This window comes from Branchiostoma lanceolatum, chromosome 6 (genome assembly GCF_035083965.1).
Source record: "Branchiostoma lanceolatum isolate klBraLanc5 chromosome 6, klBraLanc5.hap2, whole genome shotgun sequence".
Lineage (NCBI taxonomy): Eukaryota > Metazoa > Chordata > Leptocardii > Amphioxiformes > Branchiostomatidae > Branchiostoma > Branchiostoma lanceolatum.
The window spans coordinates 15,890,314-15,914,892 of NC_089727.1; the positions used below are offsets into that span (position 1 = coordinate 15,890,314).

Below are 24,579 nucleotides of genomic sequence, written 5' to 3' on the forward strand. Positions count from 1 at the left end.
TTGTTATGGTACTGCAACGGAACTTCCTGTTTTGATATCTCGTGTTCTGGACATGCTATGGAACTGATTTTTGAGTGGTAGATAGCTCTTTGGACAGAGAGTAAGTGGTATGGGTTTGGGCCCCCTAGCGGCATTTTTGGAACTGCAGGGGCAGGTTTTGCATCTGACTTTGAAAGGGAATAACTCAAGAAGGGCTTGATGGATGGCAATGATTTTTGGTAAGTAGATAGCTTGAGTGATGATGAACATGATTAGATACTTTTTATGCAAATCAGTATCTAATTTGCATAATTAATGAGGAAAGTTTATACATCCGCCAAATTCCATAATAGGACTCTGAAACATGTGACATATGTAAGTGAGGAAGAGAGAAATATTAATTGATATGAACTATGTAAATGAAGACCTCATTTGCATAATTAATGAGAAAATACTATAACTCAAGATGGCCTTGATGGATGGTCATGATTTTTGGTATGTCGATAGCTTGTGTGATGCTGATTGGCCGATAATTATGCAAATCCGATTCTAATTTGCATAATTAATGAAGCAACTTTAAAAATCTGCTTTGTGCCATGATATGACTATTCAAATTGTAACTGAGGAAGAGAGGAATGTTGAAGATAGAAAATATGCATAATTTGCATACTTAAATGAGAAACTACTATAATTCCATACTGGTAAATGACGGAAATTTCATGCATTTAATACTTTTTTTGTGGCATCAGGAATTTATGTGAATGTGAACATCGTTGAATCAAATTATGCTGATAAGGGCCTCATTTGCATAATTGATGATCAATATTAGCATCACCTTCTTTGTTCATACTTTGTTAAGCTCATACTTTGGACATGTCATATTTTAAGACAATCAACTGGTATGATTTATAATTGATGAGAAACACTCCTAATACGTCAGTCACAATGGTTAAAATCATTTGGCGAAGGTATGAGGTCGTGGAACTCTAGTTTATTGATGAAATTTGTTGAGAGCTCTGGCAAATCACAGCGAGGTCACCAACCTGTTGTGGGTCCAGTGACATAGGGGCTTAAATCTCTAAATGTTCTACTTCTACTGCTGAGAATAGGCTGTTACCTGGGTGCTGAATGTGACAGTGTTGTTGCTGAAAGTTTTTTTTTGCCAGATGAAATCTGATGATATCTTAATGTCATTTTTATATGATATTTATGCAGCTTTTTAATACTGTTGATCATAAAAATCTGTCAACAAATAATGCACAATACAAATTCAGAATTTAGCCATGTTACACGTTACATCATTATCATAACTTTGTTTCAAAAACATTGGTGTCTCTTACAGTACTGTTGACTTATTTTTGAAAACAGCTTGCCTTTGTACCTGCAAATTTTGTATTATGATGACTATGTTGGCACATTGCCATGTGTTCGTTTCTTAGTAGTTGGGAAATTTGACAGAGATTGATGACAATGGCACAGATCAGCCATTCTTCCCATAGGTTAGCTCATAAGGTGTGTAGCCAGCTACTTTAAATTTCAACATCTCTATCAACCTTGTCCACATTATCCTCCTCTAGCCTGACAAATCACGCTCCTAGCGGCCGGCCGGTCCTGTAACCGGGGGTCAGTAACCTCCGGCCGAGAGCTTGTGTAAACACAGGCTGATTCTCCTCATGCCCTAGTGGTTAACCATCCCTCATCTGTACCAAAAGTTTGGAGGTGCAAATCCCAGCTTTGCATTCAACAGAGAATTTGGACTCAGCTGATAAAAAGTCACACCTTGAGTGGGTAGATAAGGATGAGACCCAGCATGTGAGTTGTAAAACCCATCAGTTCCAGACTTAGGCTAGGATTAGATGATAACCTCGGACTACATGACACTGCTTCCTTGCCTGCGTATCAGCCAAACCACAAACCAACTGTAGCTAAAATAAAAGTAGACTAATACTAACAGTATATAACATCTACTAACATAATTCCACCAGGGTACATAATTACGACATCCTGAAAGGGTACGTCCAAACAGATCTCCAACCCAACGCCCCCCCCCCCAGTATAATGCACTCCTGTACATTTTAACTGTGCATACTTGAGCAGTGCTGCACTAGAGATCTCTCAAACCCACTGTTTTTCGAAGTGGTGAATTTATTTAACCTGGCAGATTAATGTAGAGGGAGGTTATCTATATGTATTTTAGTAATGTATGAAAATTGTTCTATATCCAGTAAGACTAGCTGTATGTAATCTGGAAGATTAATGTAGAGAGAGGTTTTCTACACTGTATGATATTTTAGTAAATGTAACATTATATGTAAATTGTTCTGTATCCAGGAAGACTAGCTGCTTAAAATTGTATGTTACATTAGTAGCTGATGAACTGAATTAAGTATCCAAGTATCCAAGTACAAGAGATGGCATAACTGTCTATTGCAAGAAAAATCTCCATGGAAATGTGATATTAACTATTGAACTGTAAGTCCTTTTCCCACCCTTCTTTCCTAGTGTACTCCTTCAAATTGTCATGACCAAGTTCATCTCTAAATGCACCATAAGTTCAAAAGCTTGGGACAAATGCTGTGAGCATGACCCAGTTTATCAAGCATCAAACTAGGAATGACTTAAAGGGAGCTTTTGGAATTTAATGGTAGATATTATAAAGGGATCATCGGATTACAGTAGTAGAGAACAATATTTATGTCAGGTTTATGCTGTTGTCAGTGGTGATAGATCCTTGTAAGCTAGAGAATACTTTTCTGGCTTTGAACTAAGCTTTTTTAGCTTTTTTCCAACAAAGTGCAGGACTAAGTTCTTTACTGGTATCTTTGGTGGAGGAAAGTTTGTGCTTAAAAGATTTTGCCGCCGTCAATACCAATTCCTTACAATATGCATTTAAATGAATGAATGAAGACCTTTATTGTACATTTTTGCCCTACTGGGCTAAGCACAGGTCACATGTTAACAACCATATACTTATTCATGTGTATATATATATATATATATAAACATCGCTTCTTGGTAATTGTATAGATATAGGAGGCTGTATGATTAGTTAGTTAGAGTTGGTTTATCGAGAGAACCTGAAAAGTACACCTGGCATTGCAATGATTTATAGTTATGCCATGCAATACTGTGCATTGGGATGTCACCTGTAGCTCAATTGGTAGCATCCTCACAGTTGAGCTCCTGGTTCCAATTAGTCGAGACCTGGTTCAAGTCCAGGGAAGGGCAGTTCAGTTGGGGCTGCACCCATTTTTTGGGACGTAAAATGGGGGTTCCATGTTCAAGGGGGAAGGTGCCTTGAGTGTGTTAAAGGAAAAAGGCTATCATCCCCTCCATGTAAAATTATACCCTGCTACAGAAACAGCAAGGAAACTTGCTGACCTGTGTGTGACTAGGCACTACAACTACAAAGTGAACAGCAACAATACCATACATCTTGATGCTGCATTTAACAGACCCTTTTAGATCCACAGTTTTTGTAAGGAGGCGCTTTTGGACGCTTTTGGATTTTGCACCTGCTAGAATTATGAGAGTTGTGAAGAAGAGACACAAATACAAGGAATTTAAATCCCGACCCTAGCACACATGATAAATTTCACTACCTACTCACGCTTGTCTCCCAGTGCAATTACGGCTCCAAAGCATCCTACATGTTGTTGCAGGATCTGAACACCCTTAAGCAATGTTATGTAGTTTACGATCCTGCACGCTAGTTTGCAGGCCACAAAAGGGTAGATAAGAGTGTAACTTCCAGGGCAATGTAACAAGTTGAACAGTAACGGTTGTAAAGATTAGCAGGGCTCGAAATTCATTTTTGGGAATAATAGGTGCACTGATGCACCTAACCTAAAAATTTAGGTGCACAGAAATAATTCTGGGTGCACAACAAAACCCTACTGCCTCTCAATTCTATAGCTAACTTCACAATTTTTAAGTACATCAAACAAAGTACAACAAAGATAACATTACTTTTTCTGATACTCAAATTTCAAGGATATTCTATATATACTTGTGTACTATATTACCTCTACCCTGTAGCCTACAAAACATATCTAGGTGCACTGGTGCACCAACAGTCAAAAATTAGGTGCACAGCTCTAATTTTGGATGCACATGCACCCAGTATTTCAACCTGATTATTGTTCTGTTGGTTGTAAAGATTGTTGTTCTGTCTTCCCTGCAGACATTCTGCCGTGCCCTGATCTTGCTGCGCAACAAGAGCCTGATCTCACCAACAAGGTAAAGTTTGACTACTTCCTGGCTATTATTGAGAATGTCTTCAACAGTTGGCTCAATGTTTTATACATAAGGATGTGCCCAGGCCCCTTTAATAGTTTTGGGGAGTAAGACTGAATCTAGATGGATGCAGATCATGATTTTGCTGAATGAGGTATTTGTTTTGAGATGTTGAAACTGTTTTAGGTTTAAGCCAAATGCACAAAATGCCCTCAAGTAAAAACATCACTGATGGGGGAATTCATGTACAGTAGTTGACCAATGCAACCTATCATGTCTGCTTCTGTGCTTTCCTTGATTTCTCTCTCTTCCTCTCTCTCTCTCTCTCTCTCTCTCTCTCTCTCTCTCTCTCTCTCTCTCCCGCTGTCTTTCTCTCTTTCTGTCCCCCATATGTACAATGTATGCATGCAGAGTACATGATTATAGTCATGTTCAGTAGTTGACCAATGCAATCTAGCATGTCTGCTTCTGTCTTTTCCTTCATCTCTCTCTCTCTCTCTCTCTCTCTCTCTCTCTCTCACTCTCTCTCTCTCTCTCTCTCTCTCTCTCTCTCTCTCTCTCTCTCTCTCTCTCTCTTTCTATCTCTCTCGCACACACTCTCATACATTGTATGTACATGCCTACAAGGTACATGATTACGTGTCCAATAGATGATCTGTTCTGTGTACATGTATGTCTGTATTCCCTCTGTACCTCATTACCAATGCAAGATCTTAACAAATCTAAGTATTACTCTGAAAAAGCTATAGCACAAATATGAAAAAAAAAGCCCTGGGCCATCAATGGATATTAATTTAGTACAGATTTTCTTGACGACTTAAAGAGTTTAAGTTGGCACCAAACATCATGAAACGAGTGGTAGAGAGCATCCCCGGAGATCCACCATCTAGTCTATTGTCTGAAGTTATCAGACATTATCGATCTGAGTGGCTCCTATCGTCGCCCTGGCGGCTCTGAGAACATGGCCATGTGTTTACTGTTAGCCGGCATCAATTAGGCTGATATTTTCCTCCCGTGATGCCACAACACTTACTGCTTCTTCTCTCATCCTGTTCCAATGTTTGTTTTGGACATATGGGGAAAATTAAGCGTGGCACTATAGATATATGGCAGGATAACTTTGCTGAATTGTCTGCTTCTGCAAATTTGGATGGGAGTCAAACACATTCCTGTCTTTATGGTAAATGTGTTTTGCATCAGTAGTATTGTATTCTTTTTTGAGTCATTTTTGTATCATCCCTATTAAATTTCACTTAAACTTTAAGAAACATAGTTGTCTGTTATTTTGGTTGAATGGAATGATTACACTTTACGAATAAAATTATCCAGACTAATTGCACTCACCAAAATTGCCATGAGATTTGATTCGTAGTTTCTGACAGATTCTAGATGTGTAGTGACACTGTTTCAGCCCAAAATAAAATGAATGCTTTGTCTTTTTAAACATAGAAGAAGAACTTTATTGTGCAACCGTTGTAACTGGTACAATGGAAGGCAACTTACGCACATGAGGGTTAAATTATTGCTAATAGTTAACAAATATAAAGAACTAATCTAATCTATGACTAACAGTAGAAATAATCTATAGAATAATGTATTATGCTTATGCTCTAGAACAGTATGCTGTGTCAGGAATGTATAACTGTATATTATTAAATATTCTGTATACCTGCAGTACCAAGTTGACATTTGCAATGGAAGATCAATAAATAGTATAGTCCTCACACATGCATATGTGACATTTAAAACTTGATAGTCTAGTGGTTAGTTGTCTCTTGTCCGTTAAAGTGTTGTCCCTTCAGATTTAGAGGTCGATGAGTAGTAAATATTGGGAACCTAGTTTCTAACTGCTTGTAAACTCTTAAAGAAAGCTCAATTCTTGAGGTTGTTTTAGTACTGCTAACAGACAGTATTTATGACTTTGTTGCAACATGGAGACATGTTTTTGTAACTATATGTATTGTTGAGAGTATGGAAAAGTAAAGTATGGCTTATGCTTACAGGTTGAGACAATGCATGCAAAGATTAAACATGCTTAATCAGCCACATCTTCATAACTTCCATAATTCTATAAGGGAAGGGAAAAGTTGGTACCACTTGCTGTCCCAGGAAACAAGACTTGATTGGAAATACTGTTAACAGTTACTAGATTTGGCAGATTAGGAAACAGTTTGGCCTGATATGTGACATAGAAACCACATCAATATCATTAGCATATTGTAGAAACATGTCACAAACCTCACAAACTTCTGCAGCACTCAGATACCTGCAGCTTTTTCAGTAGACTAGATGACAGCTTTTATGATTCCCTGCTGAAAGCTGTGTCACTCCGGGATTTATGCATTCTGCAACAAGTGTTTGCTGCTATCCGTCGCCAGCCTGCTGTCATTTGCATATTGATTTTCTGGTATCTCCTCTCTTCACTTGTTGTTGGTGACAGATTTCACGATAAGGGAGATTTTCAGCATCACAAAATGCAGTATCTGATTTCATACTTTTTATATGAATACAATCTGGGCATCTTTCATCTATTATGACAAACAGAAGCAAAAATATTGATTCTAATTACACATATATATAGTAACTTAAAGATAACAACAAAGTAGGCATCCTCCCATCCCGGGGAATAACAAAAATGACATTGAAATTCGGATGTCCTGTTTGATGATGGCGAACAGACTCTCTGTCTCTCAGGAACCAAAACATCATGAACAATTCATAGCAATTTCATCCCACACATCACTCTTTCCCCCTGAGTTTTCATGTCGTCATTTCACATTACATCCGCAGCAATAGCTACAACAAGTGGGAATCACAGTTTATGACCCATCTGTACCCATGGGCTTTTCGATTTTTGTTCACCGTCCCCACTTTATTGTCTGAGGATTAGTGTTCCATTTGCTGTCACATCCTAATGTCCTGTTCCCTAGTATTCCAAGAATCTGGCCATTAGTACATGTGATATTTCATCCCCACATGCACACAATAGAACAAAAGCACAGAAGGAAAGAGCCTGTCTCTGCTGATTGTAATGTTTGATTGAAAAAAGATAGATCACGAGCAGTAAAATCCTTAAGTGTTTTCTTCTGTTTGAGTATAATATTGAGTAGATTGGTTTTCCTATCATTGGAAATATATGGCGATGATCTTTGGTGGCCCATTATCGATTGACCCAAGACATTTTTATTTCCACGATAAAACAATTTATCAAAATTATCTTTCAGGACAGGAATGCTATACACGTGATTTGTCATTGATGAAAAATATGCTTATTTCAGTAAGAAAAGAAGTCATTAAGTACAGCTGTAACTTTGAAAGGAAAAAGATTCTTTAATTTCATGACCTGATGTGTGTGTGGTTTGAAATTGCACACTTTAAAAGAATGGTAGGTCAACAACTTAAGGCTTTTCTCCAAAAATACTGTTGATCGCTCACCTCATTTCTATCTATTGGATGGCCAGTGCCCTAGTTTTTGTAACCCGTTTACATTCCATTCCAATGAGTAGGATAATAGCTCACACAGCCATGCAAAACCATGTAGGAATTTTATTGACTAGCTGATCTTTTTTTCTATTCTGATAAAAGGCTCCAGTAGCATATTATGTAGCACAGTGCTCAAAATACTCTGACTTTGGGTTCACTAGTTCACTTACATGTACATGTCACACATGTTATTCAAAGTAATATTCTACACTAGTATATAGTATCTCCCGTAAATCAAGTGTCAGAAAAAAGTAACAAATGATTTGTTTTATGTACAGTCAAACCTGCCTAGGCGACCACCTTTTCAACGCGACCACCTGACCATGGCGACCGCTTTTTCTCGGTCCCGAAAATTTTCCCCATAGGCACAAGCATTAAGCTGCCTGCCCAAGGCGACCACCTGTCCAACGCGACCGCGACCACCACGAATTGGGACCGCACAGAGCACAATCCCTGCCCATGGCGGCCGCCTAATTTTCAAGCGTGCGGTGACATCGGATCATTTTGCTGTCGGATTTGACGGAAATGTTTTCAAGACTTTGAAGGACAAAAATAAGGACAAAAATATATGGAATAGCAATGTTATAGCATCGATTCCTCCATGAAGTGTTTTGATAAAACGTTCCCCCTATAAACATTGTAAAAAGACAAATGTTTGTGATGTTGTTGTGCCTATCGTAATCTTATAGTTTACCGCATACTCAGTTCGGTTTAAACTCAGTTTTCAAAACGAATACGTAGTGCATGGCGTCAAAGAGTCAGATTTCACAGAAATTACTATCTATTTTTGTATTTTCAACAAAAATGTGACTGTGTCTTACTAAATTCCACCGACAAATGACTTCGCGGCGGGCAAAACATCGGGCGAGAAATGTTGTTCCTTGGTCCCGACGCCATCTTGGATTTGGCGCGGCTCGGATTTGACGTACCGCTTACCTTTCTAAAACACGATGCTTTTGTGTATGAACATTTGTGAATACTCTAGTTATTGATGAAAATTGATATTCTTATTTTCTTTTTATTTCCATGAATCTCACAAATCTTTATTGGACGCTGTGCGTTCTGCTGCACTGACTTACCTTTCCATGCTGTCGCACTGAGCTTGCCGCGCCGGCGCGACGAAATCACACCGTTCCGTTTTCATCTTTAGTTGTCAGATCGAAAACGTTTTGACCCTTTTATCCAGCGGTCGGCGCCCCCCAAAAAGGCTGGAGCCAGCAGGTGTTATATCGGGATTTGTCTTGCCTTAAAACTTTGATGATGTGCGTGTGTGTAACGTGTGAATGCAGGAGGGCGCTGCGAGATTATCGAGGCAACCATTGTTTTGTAGTCAAAATTATGACGAAAATTTGTACACGATGTAGCGGTATACAATTATTATTACAACGGTAACGGAAAATAAAATCTTTCTGTCAATGAGAATTGAACCTGGTGGGGGTCATGTTGTCAAAATTCACATAATTTCCATCCATTTACGTACTGTATTTGAAAACCTCGACCTGGAAACATGTGAGTGGAATCCTCTTCATGGCGACCACCTGTCCATCGCGACCGTTTTTGCTCGGTCCGCCGGGTGGTCGCCTTGGGCAGGTTTGACTGTACTTACTTGATGAGAATTTTGAAGTTAGCTTTAGAATTTCAATTCTGAAGATAGGCAGTAAGGATTGTAATGAATTATGTTTTGCTGAAATCTATCTTACATTGTGCACCTAAATTTTGTTCTTTGCACATAAATTTTTAGGTTAGCTGCACCAGTGCACCTAGTCCCCTGAATGAATGTCCAGCTCAGTAGCAAGAATATGTAATTACTTTTTGAATGATTAGACGGAATTGATTTTTCACCTTGATTTGTGCATGCATTGATTCTGTGACCCGTGTGCATGTTGTCTTGGCTAACTTATGTCTTGCTGACACTGCACCCAATGCATAACCTATTTGTATGGATGAGAAGACACAGATTCAATCATAATGTTTTATCTCGTTGCTGTTTCTCTATTTCCCTGCAGCCTTCTCGAGCTGTTCTTCGAGTTGTTCCGCTGCCAAGACAAGCTCCTTCGGAAGGTAGGTATCTCTGAAGAAGAAAAAAACAATGGTAATGGTAGCTAAGGTTACAACAATGTCCCAAGATATGAAATATTTTTTTAGGTTATGTTAGAAGCAAAAGACAAAATGTTCAAACGTTATGTCATCTAAAAACTATGATCTAATAGAAAAACTTTTCTACATGTTTTAATAAGATGGCAGCGACTAATCAATGTAGATATAGATGTAATGTAACATACTTTTTTTCTCCTCACATTTTAGTTATCTAACTTGATGCAGTTAGCCTCTGTTGTGCATGAATATGTAATAAAGTTCATTGTCATTGTCATAAAGACATAGATATGTTGATCTGTGTTGATGGCAGGAGGATGCCGAATTGATAAACCAAAATGGAGAGATTCTCACATGCAACAAACAGTATGACTCAATATGTGATACCTATTGGAGTATGCAATTCTTGACTGGCACAACTTCTATTTCCTAGTTGTTTGATTTTTTTGTTTTCGTGTTAAACCAGAATCCATTACTTACATAATGTTAAATGATTTTTGCTTGTATAATATTGAAAGTTAAAACTCTTGTTAAAACTTAAAAGTTTTGACTTTCAATAATATACAAGGAAAGATAAACTGAATTTTGGCCATACAGGGCTGTACAGGGTGTGATAGATTATAAGAGCAACTTTTCTTTACACATGTTGACCATAGCTAGCAGAGTTCCATGTAGTTTTTGATCCTCCATTTCTTTTATCAATCTCAGACATCATGGTCTGCTCAGGACACTTCATAACACATCTACTGGCCCTGTTATCTTGGCTACATGTATAGCACACAAGGAAACAGATAACTTACATCCTGCCCAGTCTTGCTTATGTAAAGGTCTTGATGTTCTGATGCTTTGAAGAGCAAGAGACCGATGCAAGATGTCTCGTGGAAGTACTACATGGACAGTGAATAGCATTGAAAGTTCTTTGTACACAAAGAAGTGTTTTATTCAAGCCGACATTTCGTTGATTGTCTAAATGTGCACTTTTACAGAAGTAATTTTTCTCCTCGAGACATTGTCCGTTTTCACCAGTGTGTCCTTTTGTCCTTCTAACTCGTACATTACTTTGCTAGGTTGTATGTCTAGTCTAGTGTTGGGTCTAAAACCTGCTGACATGAGTATACATGTATGATATTGTATCTCAGCCGGGAAAGAATGTTACGCTGAAAAAAGGGAGATATCTTACAACCAGTGATATTGAAAGTCTCAAACTCATCCTTGCTGTGATTGATACACTACCTAGACTTATTTTTTTACAGCAAGGCTAAATAAACCTGCTTTATGGGTGATTTGGGCTGCCAAATGTGGAACATTCACTCTGACATCGGATCCTCTTTGCTTGGCCTGTTCACTGCTATGACCTTTCTCAAGAAGAACCATGTCATAACTTTTGGCACCCAGTCTTACATGTATGTGAGTTCTTGCATAAGATGGTTGTTTGCTGGAATATCCTTGAAAGATCTCTTTTTGTGCGCAGGTTGGGACAGATTCATCAGTGACATTTTCACACTTCTCATCTACAAATGACTTTGAATTTCATCATGGGACTTATTATACAACAAACCTTCTTATCGGCTTCGGCCGACCGGGAAATTCCAATATCGGCTAGATAGGCTGTTCCTTAAAAAGTTTTCCTTTGACGCATTTCCAAATGATAGATGTGAAAGAGATATCAGCCAAAAGGCCATTCCTCCCAGTACTGTTGACACTAATTCAGGTACCTGTCAGTAGACTGATGGATTGGTGCCACATTCCTATCACTTGTTATGACTAATGGGTGTTTTGAATAACCCCATATACAGAGGCGACACCGTAAATGTGAAGCTGACGTCTGCCTTCTTACCAGTCAAGACTTTAAGATAGTTAAGATCTGTTTAAGTCAGCCAATTTGCAATCAAAATTGTTTCCATCTTATCAACTCAGAGAGGTTACAATATTGCTCTAACTCTTATCTAAAATGTCAGTGATATTCAAACATTGCCACTAGATTGGAAATCATTTCCATCGGATTTATCTGACAGTCCTGTCCTTGGTGCTGAATTGTTTTCCTTTCAGAAATGCAGCCTCTGACATTTTTAGAACACTTTATTAGATCTTACTTTACATAGAAAGTAGATCTCCAACCTTTGATTGATAGGTCAATGATATTAAAAACAATCTCAAGTAAAAAAAGGATTTCCAATTGGTATATCTGACAGCTTTGCCCTTGGCTCTGAATGCCATAATTTACAAAATGCAGCCTCTGACTCTTACATCTTACTTTACAGAGAAAGTAGAACTCCTATTCTTGATTGATATGTTGATGATGTTCAAAACTACTTTAAGAAAAATGATTACCAATTGATGTAACATTATTTGAGAGTGATATGTCCTTGGTTCTGTGATTGTCATCATTTGAGAAATGCCGCCTCTATACAAATGTAGTTGCTATCATGATGTTAGATCTTACTTTACAGAGAAAGTAGAATTCCAACTTATAACTGATAGGTCAATGATATTCAAAACTACATCAAGAAAAATAATTTCCATTTGATGTATTGAACAGTGTTTGCCCTTGGTTCTAAATTGCCTTCATTTACCAAATGGAGCCTTAAATGCTTCAAGGACACTATAATATCTGACTGTTAGATCTTACTTTACAGATAAAGTGGAACAACTTAAATTGATATGTCAATGATATTCAAAACTACATCAAGAAAAGAAAGATTTCCAATTTACTCATCTGAGAGTATTTGTCCTTGGTTGTAAATTGCCTTCATTTAAGAATTGCAGCCTCTGATGCTTTTAGAACACTCTATAGTCACTGTACTTTTGGAGAAAAAAACTCCAACTTAAATCGAAAGGATATTCAAAACTATATCAAGAAAAAACTGCATATGACAGGTTTGCCCTCAATGTTAGATTGCCTTCATTTAAGAAATACAGACACTGCCACATTCCACTCTGTAGTTACTGTCACAGTGGTCGATCTAATTTTACAGGGAAAGCAGATCTACAACTTAAATGGAATGGTCAATGATATTCAAAACTACATCAAGAAAAATATGTAACTGACAGTTTTGGTATTGATGCTTAATTGTGTTCATTTTAGAAATACTATATGTCCACTTTTTTACTGTCACAGTGGTCGATCTAAATTTATGTAAAGCAGATCTCCAACGTAAATGGATAGGTCGATGATGTTCAAAACTACATCAAGATAAAGATGTATCTGACAGTTTTGGTATTGATGCTGAATTGTGTTCATTTTAGAAATGCAGCCTCTGACATATCTAGGACATTCTAGTTACTGCTGAGTATCAGCGAAATTGGAACTAGAATTGTTTCCAAGGCATCAACACGGCACATCAAAGAGATAAAAAAGTATTGACCCAACTGTTATTTCAAAGGTCAATGATATTCAAAACTACATCAAGAAAAGAATAAAGATTTCCAATAGATGATGCCATAAAGATCTGTCTAATTCTAAGGCTAGCCTTTAATGATAGCCAATGGCTAGTTAGGCGCCTTGGCTGCTTGGTAGTCAAACCAATAAACAGATGTAACGTTATCTGACAGTGTTTCCCCTAATGGTGTGGAATTGACTTTTAAATTATTTATTTATTCAAAAAGTGCAGTCTCTGACACTTTTAGGACTTTCTAGATCTTAGATCTTAATTTACAGAGAAAACAGCGTATAACAAACAGTTAAGGTGTTATTTGTTTTAAATGCTGTCATGCTCAAAATGATATTCGAGCTGTTATCACATGGAGGTTGGGTAGGGTGTATTACGTAGTAGTTAGAAAAGGATAATGTTGGGAAGACTGGCCAAAATAAGCTCAATTTATTTGCTTTACCAAAATGTGTCACACGTAGCCATGCCAAATTAAATCAATTAGATATATGGGCTTTCAAAAAATATGCATTCGTATAATACAGTTATTTTTCATGAAGCGTACTCTATTTTTCTATGTCAGAAAACCTAACCCATATCTTTCAGTATACGTAGAGTCTAGTCCAAAGGTCTCCCCACCCTCTTCTCTTATCTTGGATTGCTCCTGAAATTCATGAAAATTTGTAATGACCTTTTGCCTTTCTGTATGTCATGCATCGAGAGCAGATACTGTTTCTTGGTGCCCACTGAAGCTTTTAGGTTAACCAATTTTGAAAAGGTCAATAGTATGGATTCAAGTGCTAGTAACTCAATCACTCTTGGTGGAAAATGTTAGATTGATCCAGTGTTAAGGCAAAGGACCATTACTTAAGGCCTTAACCCTTGAAATCCTAACTGCCAGCAATACCTTTATCTTATTCACAGCCAAAAGAGCCAATGTTTACTGAACGACATTAACAGAAGAAGTAGAAAATCTTTCTATTTGCATCTTCAAACCTGCCTCTCACTTTGCTTAATTGAATCTATGTGAAGTAAGCCATGCTACTTAACTATGATCCCACAACCTGTGTATCCAAAACTTCTACATGCACATTGAATACTCCTGTCATCTGTTGTTTGATAATGAAATGAAATCTGTTGATCAGTAAAGCCTTGGATTGGCCTGAGAAGGGAAAAGTTTATTCGAACCTTTCCCAAAAGAAGAGTGCCTCATGGAAACTACTTCGAATAGTATAGGAAAACTTCATTAAATGGCTTAAGCTTTGAAATCAAAATTTTTCAAACCGAAGACGGAGAAAAGAAGAGGACCACCCGCTCCTATCAAAACTTAGAAACACTGAACGTGCCGTGTGCAAAGGTCACGAGGTCGTCGAGATCATCTGGTAAAACAGGGCCGAAGCAATTCTTTCATTGTAGCTAATTACAAACAATTTGAGGAATTTTTTTCCACATGTCAAAGTACATCATACAAACATTTTAAAAAAAACATTGTCAACTGACCCCTGTTTTAGGTTACACACAAAAGATATAGGAATTTAGACTGCTTCGTACTACTGTGCAATCAAGCACAGCTTATGAATTACCTGAATTGCCCACATCTCAAGATCAAAGAATCTCTCCAAGGGGCCCTTAGTCCTTCTGCGTAATTTGTAGGAACCTTCCATGCAAATAGACATCTTTCATCATTGCCTTTTGCACTCTCAGAATGAAAGCTTCAGAGTATAGTTTGTTAAATTCAAACATGATTCACTGATACATGTCTAAAGCAGTGTGGCCTGGAAAGATTGAGTATGACGGCCCATGTACCTATAATGCGTGGTTGTTTGGGTATCCCGTAAAGTAATGCATATTTTCTGTTGACGTGTTCTTATGTTGATGGCAAACTGGCATTCTAGAAATGTTTTTTGTTGTCCAAAATTAATTATTATTTTTGGTCTCAGTTTTCACTATTATAGTCAGTATTCAATACTTAATACTTTATATTCAACTTGAATATATTGATGCACTCTGCACAAAGTTTCTGATGTGATATACACACACTGCTTTCTTAAATTTGGTGTTGCATGTGAGATTGTAATGTTATGAAGGCAAACAACCCATATATGCCCACTACATGATATTATGATAATACAAAGAAGAACTAGACTTTTGATCAACAAAGAGAATTTGTGCAAATCCATTATCAAGGATTCAGAAATGAATGGGAAAAAATGGAATCCTTCAAGTTTGTAGTCCAGCATGACAAGAGATGCATATGAAGACAAAAATCATATTATCAAATTATAGATTAAAGAAAGGAATCAGCCATGTTTTCAATAACGGTAGTCTACATAAGAATAGCTTTATGGTGAGCCTCATGGCACAAACAAGATCACCATGTTAGCTTAGCAACAACATTAGGCCTCTGTGGTATTTGAAGCTGGAAGGCTTTTGAAGTCTTATGTCATCATGTGTTCACTGTCAAATCCAGTAACAAGATATTGGGCATCTCAGAACATCTTATTTCATCTTCTAGGCAAGATTTCCTATGAAAGGAAGCTTAATGTACTTGGTCCTTTACTTCATTATTGAGCTATCCCACATTAAACAACAATCAAGCCACATGAAATCAAATTTTCCCTGACTAACAGGATACCCAAGTCTCTAGAAGGAAGCCTTTTAAGGTGATGTTTGTTTCCTTTCAAATCTGTTGGGTAAATGCAATGTTGTTTATAGTCTAAATGTTGCAACAAATGGAAAATGCACAAGGAGAAGAAAATGGCTAACCCTTCACAAGCAACCTTCATTTGTAAAAATTGCAGTCAAGATTTCTTTCAAATGGATTCATTAGTCATTGTTTAGGAGCCAATGTTATTGATTTTTCATTGTTAAATCTGTCGTTTCAAGATGATGAAAGTGCATATTCATCAATCTCATGTGATGAAGTTCAGACTTTTGGACAGATGGGTGAAATTTTTTTCCGTCCCAATGATGAGCAGATTTCTGTCCTGGGACAGAGGGACGGGTCCTGGAGACAGCCCTGCTTAGAACTGCTGTGTTCAGATCAACACTTCTTCAAGTCATCAAAGCTACACATGTCCAGCTCTACTATGAATGAATGAATGAATGAAAACAAAACAAGAAGATACAGTGACATGCAGCATGTAAGACCATGAGTCTGTAATGTAAAACATGCATTGAATTTCATGTTTTTGAACATCAATTCCTTTATATGGGGATGCTCTATCTGTACTTTTCACTTAACTGTCGCACATAAAACTTTCCAATTATTGGATTCATCAACTTCAAAAGGTTGACAAAACAGTTCTCCGCGAGTATCAAGATGCCTCCATGTCTAGAAGGAAGCCTTGAAGAGATGGATTAGTGGAAAGAAAACAAGATACAATGACTTTATAGACAAGATGCAGCATATATATATAAGACAATGAGTCTGTAATGTAAAACGTACATGTCATACATATCTGATTCAGTGAAAGTAAATAAAGCATGGCTTGATGAACAGACCTCCACAATAAAGATTTCTTTGTTTTTTAACATCATTCCCCTGTACGGGCCCGGGGATGCTCTTCTTACACTTTATTGTAGAGCTGTCCTTCATAAAACCTTCCAATTATTGGATTTATCAACTTCAAAAGGCGCATGAAACAATTCTTCTCGTGTAATAAGATGCCTGAAGCCCTTGAAGGAATCCTTGAAGCAGTGGCTACATCCTGCTTTAGAAACCTTATCCTTTTCTACAGCGGAAAACAGAATGTTTTACATGCAGGAAATGTCACACCTTGTTTGTTACAACTTTGAAGATGCTTCCTCCTCAACCGTGACCTTCAGGATTCCTTCCTACGAGTATCCGAAATCAATTGTGGTGTCTGGCGAGTGATGCAGATCAACACTTCATGAAAGCTTCAAAGCTGGGCCCATGTGGAGCTCTACCTGAAAGTTCTTTTCATTGAATAGAAGTTCTCAGCTTTGGGACCCTCAAAGGAGCAGAAACATACATGTAGCTTCCTTTGACTCAAGTTATTGTTTTATCAGCCCTTAGTTGATAAGATATGCTTTGATGAACAGTGCCTCCCTCACATGAACAGTGCCTCACAGCAAAAAAGTCATCTTAGTTTGGTCTTATGCACCAAAATCAAAGACAATGCATTTTCACAATTTACCTTCAAGTTTTTTTTTAAAAATTCTTTTTCAGACCCTGTTCACGCACATAGTGACGGATATCAAGAACATCAATGCAAAGCACAAGGACAACAAACTCAATACAGTAAGTTTTCATTTTTCTCATGAACATCTCAAGTTGTCTTCATAGCTGTTTTAAACTCTGCCACTAATACAAATACTGTGTTGTAACTGTTATCTTGGGGTGATGCATTCTCTGAGCAAAAATCAATCTAGCTCTTAAGTAGCCTGTAAGATATTGTGGTATGGCAGAATGCTGGTTGGTGTCCTCCTATGGGAATGCATTGCTAAGTGCCACAGTATCTACAGGATTGCACATAAAAATCCCTTTACTCTCACAGCTGTCTGCCCTGCTCATTGCTATATCCTCTTGAAAATAGACGAAACCTTAGTGGGGATCAGACAGTGTTTGGAACAGCCACTTTTATACCTGAGTGGCCATGTACATGTATGGCTGTTTAGTCTTACCCCCTGGAAGAGATCCTGCTTCTAACATGCGAAGAAAAATGTTGAATATTCTGCATTAACTAGCTAGATGCTGGCTTCCTTGCATAAATGGTTTCAAAATTCATATCAGCAACATTCCACTTTTCATTGTGAAATATAAGATGTTGCATTCTTTTGATGGACATGTCTAACATGCCAACTTCATTTGCCAGACAGATGATTTTATATCTTGCTACGTTATTCTCTTTCTATCAATTATCCAAGATTGCAATTGGCAGGTAAGTTGCAAACGTAACAAACCTGAAAGGCTACTCGACATAACTTCTGTTTGTCACATGTGCATGTACCATGGCTCCTTTGTGCAGAACTAGTCACATGGAAATGGTGAAAAACAAGGAGGGAAACTTTCTGGGCAGAACTTTTAATTTTCAGTAGTTTCACAATAATTGGGATCCCATTCAGAACTTGAATTATTACCTGTGTTTCAGACTATCTCTGACATAATGCTATTAACAGAGAATAATGGACAATACCTTTGTCTCATTTGCCATGATCATAGAAATCTGTCTAATATCCAAGGCACATTTGTTTGCAGCTAAATGTCAATTCTCTAAGCGACACATTTGTGCAGCTGAATTGCCTGATTCTTGGAAAAATGCCAAATCTCTTATACTCAGGAGTGATGAGTGAAGGCAACTTAATACTCATTACTAAGGGATGGGATGAAAGATGATATTTGGGCTATAGAAACAACTTTATGTGTAACATAAGGTGGTGATTTTTCAAGATTAAACCCAATATCCGATAATGATTTTTATATCTACACTGTCAGTATATATATATACCGGATAAACAAAGCCAATGTCATAATTCTGATAAATGCACCACCATTGTTATCAAATGATTTTTACTGTCAAAAGATATCCTTTAATGCACCTTATTTTCTGCTGGTTACCTTTTATATCTGGCAGCTGACTCCATATTCAGGCAGGTTTATGTGCAGGGCTCGACATGCATTTTTGAAAATAGGTGCGCTAGTGGACCTAACCCCAAATTAAGGTGCACAGAAAGAATTTTGGGCGCATGACATAAAACAAAGCAGAATATCAGCAAAACATAATTGCAAACATTACCGCCTCTCTTAGGAACGTCAATCTGAAGTTCTCCAGCTAACTTTGAAAACTCTAAACACCTTGGTAATGCATCAAGGTACAACAAAGGCTATATTGTTTTTTCTGATACTTGGATTTCAATGATATTCTGTACGCTCATGTACCTTTACACCCAATAGTCTATCAAAATATCTACGCACTGGTGCACCCACAGTCAAAAATCAGGTGCACAAAAGTGCACATTCACCCATTATTTCCAGCCCTGCTTGTGCCATGCCCCAATGCACCTAGTACTAATCCTGATAATTACTTTAAAAAGGAGACACACTCTTCACATAAGCACTATGAAATCTTTCTTCTCCCACTAAAGCTGCAACTGTAATTCCCAGGATGAATGAAATAATCGATTTGGGCTCTCTAATGAGTTGTAACAGTTCATACGTCATGAAGCTGAAAATATAGGTCATTTATGATCAAATCCCTCATGTACCGTGAATGTAGTTAGCATTGTTGAACTTGTCAACTTGAACAATTTCTTTCAGAAAATAGGTCTTTATTGTTGTGCACTGTGGTCTCAACTGTCTAACCGCCATTAACTTTAATCTGCCACTTTGAAAAACAGTGGGTTTGAGAGATCTCTAGTGTAGCATCCCAGGTGTACACTATTTATGCCAAAAATAGTTACTCAATAAGCAACTGGTTAAGAACTCCAACAACTTTTATCCAGTTGCTTGGGTAACTATTTTTGGTGTATCTTATTACCTGGATGTCTAAGTATGCCCTATTTAGATAATTTTTATACAGGATTGTGTTATACTTGGGGACATTGAGTTTGAGATCTGTTTGGATGTATCTTTTCAGGGTGGCGGAATTATGTACCCAAGTGGAATTATGTTGGTGCATGTAGATGTTAGATGTGTTTAAACAGATTGATGCAGCCAGGCTGGAAATTTGATTCATTAATTTTTGAACTGAATTGAAATCATGTTCTTGAATACATTAAGTAATGTGGAGCAAGTTATAATGTTGCAATTCTTATTTTTCTCCCCACAGACATTACAGAACTTTATGTACACTATGTTGAGAGATAGCAGTGCTGTTGCTGCCAAACAATCCTTGGTGAGTTGAAAGCTATGTTAGGCCACACCAATTTAATTTCTTGGTTAACAGATTTTTATTTTCCAAAAAAAAAAATTGTGAAAAAAAAATAAATAAAAACAGAATTATTTTTTTTTTCAAATTTTTTTTTTTTTTGGAAAATAAAAATCCGTTTACCAAGAAATTAAATATGTGTGGCCTTAAAAGCATTTGTGTCTTTAGTTCATAACCCATACTCTTTGTTGAAGGGAAACCCTTTTAACTTACTATACCCATTTAAGTTTGAATTGAAAAACACAATCATTTGTTAAGAAGACATGTAAGTAGCAAACTTAAACATGCATATCAAGGCATTAAAGCAATTTCTTTCAAAGAAAGATGTGGCAGCTTTAAAGTTGTAACCTTCAGATGAGGAACTTCTTAAACTTTTGTTTTCAGACTGATCCAACCGCTTAAGTTAGCTCTTCTGTTCAGTGTATATCATCATGTGCAGTTCCTTCACAGGAATCAAAATCAATACCTTGCTATCTTGCTGACTCCATACAGTATATGTTGCTTTAATTGATGGCCATGTTATATCATATGACAGTATCTTTCTGCTACAAAATCAATGATCACTTTAGACGGCATGTATCAAGCAGCCTTTGTCTAGAAGATCATGCATCACTTGACTGATGTCTCATACCAAAGCCTTCAGTAATGTTTGATTTGCCTGCTTTATTGATTTTGTCTTTGTCTAAGGCTGTTCCTAACAAGTAAAATTCAATGAAACATCAAAATCTTTTGGCACAAATACATGTGTCTTTGTGGTTAGAATTTATTTCACTTTTGAGTTTATCTTTTTGTGTGGGACCAAAAGGATTGGATTTCCATGATAGTTTATCTTCGGTTTTCAAGCAATTTATAATTTGATTTATTCATTTGATCTTCAAGACATTTGGGTAGCCCCCACAGCTAGATGTTTATTCCTTTACTCTCTCTATCAAACACGACAATCCTTTGTTGCCAGATATAGGCAGCCACGTAGCTTGCTTTTCTACGAAAAGGGGACAAAAGAAATCTTTACAGCTGGTAATCTTAGCTGTTAGCATCAATCACAAACACCTTGAGGTGTTGTTAGTCATGTCTTCACGACGACATTTTAAAATATAAAAAGACTGCTTGAGGGCATCAGACGTCAGTACCAATCTTCTACAGGAAGTGCGTACTTCTGTTTGTCACATGTACATGTACTGTGGCTTCTTTGTCAACACGTGCAGAGCTAGTCACATGGAAATGGTGAAAAACAAGGGCAAAACTTTCTGGGCAGAACTTTTGATTTTCAGTAGTACGTAGTTCCACAAGAAGCGGGGTGCCATTCAGGACTTGAGGTATTGCCTGTGTGCTTGTTAAGCTGGTTAGGTGCTGACACCAACAACATACTGATTGAATTTGTTTTGACGCACTCTTACTGTTCTGTTGATGACGGCAGTTTGCTTCCCGCTGGTACTACTCAGCAGCTTGTTCTCCACACCAGAAAGCTTTCTCGCTCGCAGCTAATGATCAGTCTATCATGTTAGCTCACAACAGGTGGTAAGGATTGCAACAGGGTTGTCTCCAGCTTCTAATTTTTTTCTGTCCCACATTATGTTGGAGGCCATGTTGTTGATTTTCCTTGTTGAATCTGTCATTTTAAGCTTACGAAAAAACATTTTCATCAATAATTTATTTCATGTGATGTAGTTCAGATTTTTGGACGGGCAGGGCGAATTTTGTTTCCTTCTCAACACACAAATTTCCATCCCAGGATGAACAGACAGGTCCTGGAGACAGTGCCAGATTGCAGGGCAAAGCAATATGAGGGCCCCAAAAATGGAAATAAAAAAAATTCTGAAATCTTTGGTAGTGACATTTACTAACACTGTTTAGCTCACTTGCGTAATAACTTCATACTTTGAGCATTTCAAAACCTCGCAAAAATGTGCCGTACGATGATCCTCTTAGTTTCGCGAGCATACAAGAACCCCAGCGACGATTTTCAGTGAGTTCTCACATCACAACGACGTCATATTTTTGCATCGTGGACGTCGTTATACATTGTGATAGTGTTGTTTGAACTAATCATGGATAGAAATGACTAGATAAATTGACTTTCCAAATCCTATTTTGGGGCCCTAATATTGCTTTGGACCCCTTTAACAAACTGGCACTACCTCAGTTTCCAACCTTGGCAACAAGTTGCATATCTTGTGACCAATATTTATGAAAGTTTCATGCTGGAATTATCAAATAGACGTACCCAATGTCCATAAACAGTGATCCTAGTTACAGGCTATGTGGAAAAGTAGCAGGGCAAAATAGGCCTGTCTGTCATTGTGTAAAGGTTAGATATGAAGCAAGGCTCTGTGTAATTTTCTGACATGTTTCTTGACACCAATCCATCATGTGTACTTGAAAAACGGCCAGTGGAGAATGATCACACTAAGGCTGTTTTCCATCCAATTTCCTACAATACGGACTAGGGAAGCAACTGAACATTCCTGTAATCATAGTTCAGGAGACACGTTGATCACTGTCATCCATCATTTCTATAGTCAGGTTTTACCGGTGCGGGAACTGTATTCTGTCATGGGCTTGTCTTTAGCAATTTAGATGGGAAACCAAGTTGGCAAAGATCCCAGCTTAGTCTTGTGCTGTGAACCTTGACTTGCATGTTACTGGTAGGGGATGCAGTCATTGTGGGGGGGGGGGGGGGAGCTGTCAGTCTTATGTTTGATTAAGCCACAATTCAGGTGCAATGAAAAATAGGGACATGCCCACAGTCTGCAATGGCTGAAATCAATCAGTTCATTATGCAACTTCCCAGCTGCAATTATTGGTCTATTGTGCTACACCATGAGGCAGGTATATGATACAGATGTAAAAATGTCAACAACAAGCTTGAAAATTACCAACAAACTCTATTTCAAAAATCTTGCATTGGAGGATTTCTATCAATTATATGTTGCTATGCAATTGCAAGATACTGAATTGCAAGATACTCAAGCATTCGTATTTCAAGTCAATTTGTATGCAGAGAGTGATGTTAAACATTTATTACTGAACGCAGATCAATTCTCAACCTGTAAAAATGTATGTTCTTAGACAGGCAATGAATTTTCCTTGTTGAAATACGATAGTCATCCTTATGATATAGTCAATACAATCACTGCCACTGTTGCTCAAAGTCCAAATGTAATGATTCTTGGCTAGGCTGTACACGGTGGTCAAAAAAGCCTCGATTTTTCCTAACTTGGCAAACATGAATATTGATAAGGACTCGATGTCAATCACTCCTTTCACTATTGGCAACAGTAGCTGATTGGTTCACACTTTTGCAGGCGGGATCCAGATTTGTTTTGGTTGTACCAAGCCGTGCAGCATTTTCCCCGCGAACTTGTCCTTTTCAAATGCGCGCCTTGTCTCCGCCCCTATTGTTCTCCGGTTAACACATAAACAATACCCCTGGCCAGCTTTCATTTCAATAAATCCCACGCTCAAGCTTCGTACAGACACCATCGTTTCAATTCTTCCTGAGCTAAATTTTCGTCAAAGTACGTAATTCAATACGCGTGGTAACAACGCTCACGCCAGCGTCTGAGATTGATGTGCCGAATGTTGCGCCAACATAACGTTACATACAAACTTTCTGACGGCTATGGTTGAAAAATAAAAACAGTGCATTCTTATGAAGAGAAAATTATAACGAAATACACATAAGTAAATCAAATGCTGGGAAATATGAAGGCTGCGTTTTTCTTTGACAGCAGAACTGGATTGACACGGAAAATTCTTTTGTTTACAATTACCGACGCCACGTCTGTTTTCTTCATGAAACATACTTGTGGGTCTCAATCGAGTCAATGTATTTTTACATTTCACCCACGTGTCTTCCAATCCGAAAATGTACCATTTGGGTGTACAGTTATATATCATTAGAAAGTGTACTCGTTTCTATCTATACAAACTCCGGTCACCCGGTCGATACAATCATAACAATGTTTCAATTTCTAGTACCGACACAACATTTTCATGAAATGTCTTCTATGAAAGTTTTTGGACGATTGAATCATTCTCACAGTTTGCTTTGCAGTACCAAAAAAAGATTGAAGAATAAATGATATACTGATTTCTTGAGAGGAGTGAATGAGAATATACTATTGAGGTCTTTGGTAGTTGAAAATCGCGGGCAATTATCTTGCTTGGGCCGGAACAAATACAATGGCAGTATTTCTCGCTCATTTGCATCTGGCTTGTGACAGGGCCTAGCGAAATCTTCTGATCTTCGCCGACGCCTTCATTATACTGGCCAAACATGTCCTTTCCACCACGTGTGCTATCTGAACATAGCGTACGCTTCATATTTTGGCCCATATCTTTTGATCTACAAAGGATAATTTGACAAAAACACCATGATCGGAAGAGCAAAAACGCGCCGCCATTTTGATGACGTAGGCTGTCTGTTCCATGGTGGCTCACGGGAGATATGGAAGGAAATGTGACCCAAAATTCTTCAAAATTTCGTAGAATGATTTTAGATTTCACAGACATCGACTCAAGTTTCA

At 37.8% G+C, this 24,579-nt stretch overlaps 2 protein-coding genes across 3 annotated transcripts in view; one reads left to right on the forward strand and one right to left on the reverse strand.

Moving 5' to 3' along the window:
* Positions 1–6,500, reverse strand: part of LOC136436828 (galanin receptor type 1-like) — a 48,278-nt gene extending 41,778 nt beyond the window's left edge. The window contains exon 1 of the mRNA XM_066431180.1: positions 6,454–6,500. The gene's annotated coding sequence lies outside the window, so the exon portion shown is untranslated. The remainder of the gene's footprint in view (positions 1–6,453) is intronic.
* LOC136436827 (protein SDA1 homolog) overlaps positions 1–24,579 on the forward strand; it is a 139,789-nt gene that overhangs the window by 50,644 nt on the left and 64,566 nt on the right. For both annotated transcript variants that reach the window (XM_066431177.1, XM_066431178.1), the window contains exons 4-7: positions 4,163–4,218; positions 9,705–9,759; positions 17,353–17,424; positions 19,952–20,017. In XM_066431177.1, coding sequence (XP_066287274.1) covers positions 4,163–4,218; positions 9,705–9,759; positions 17,353–17,424; positions 19,952–20,017 — 249 coding nt within the window. The remainder of the gene's footprint in view (positions 1–4,162; positions 4,219–9,704; positions 9,760–17,352; positions 17,425–19,951; positions 20,018–24,579) is intronic.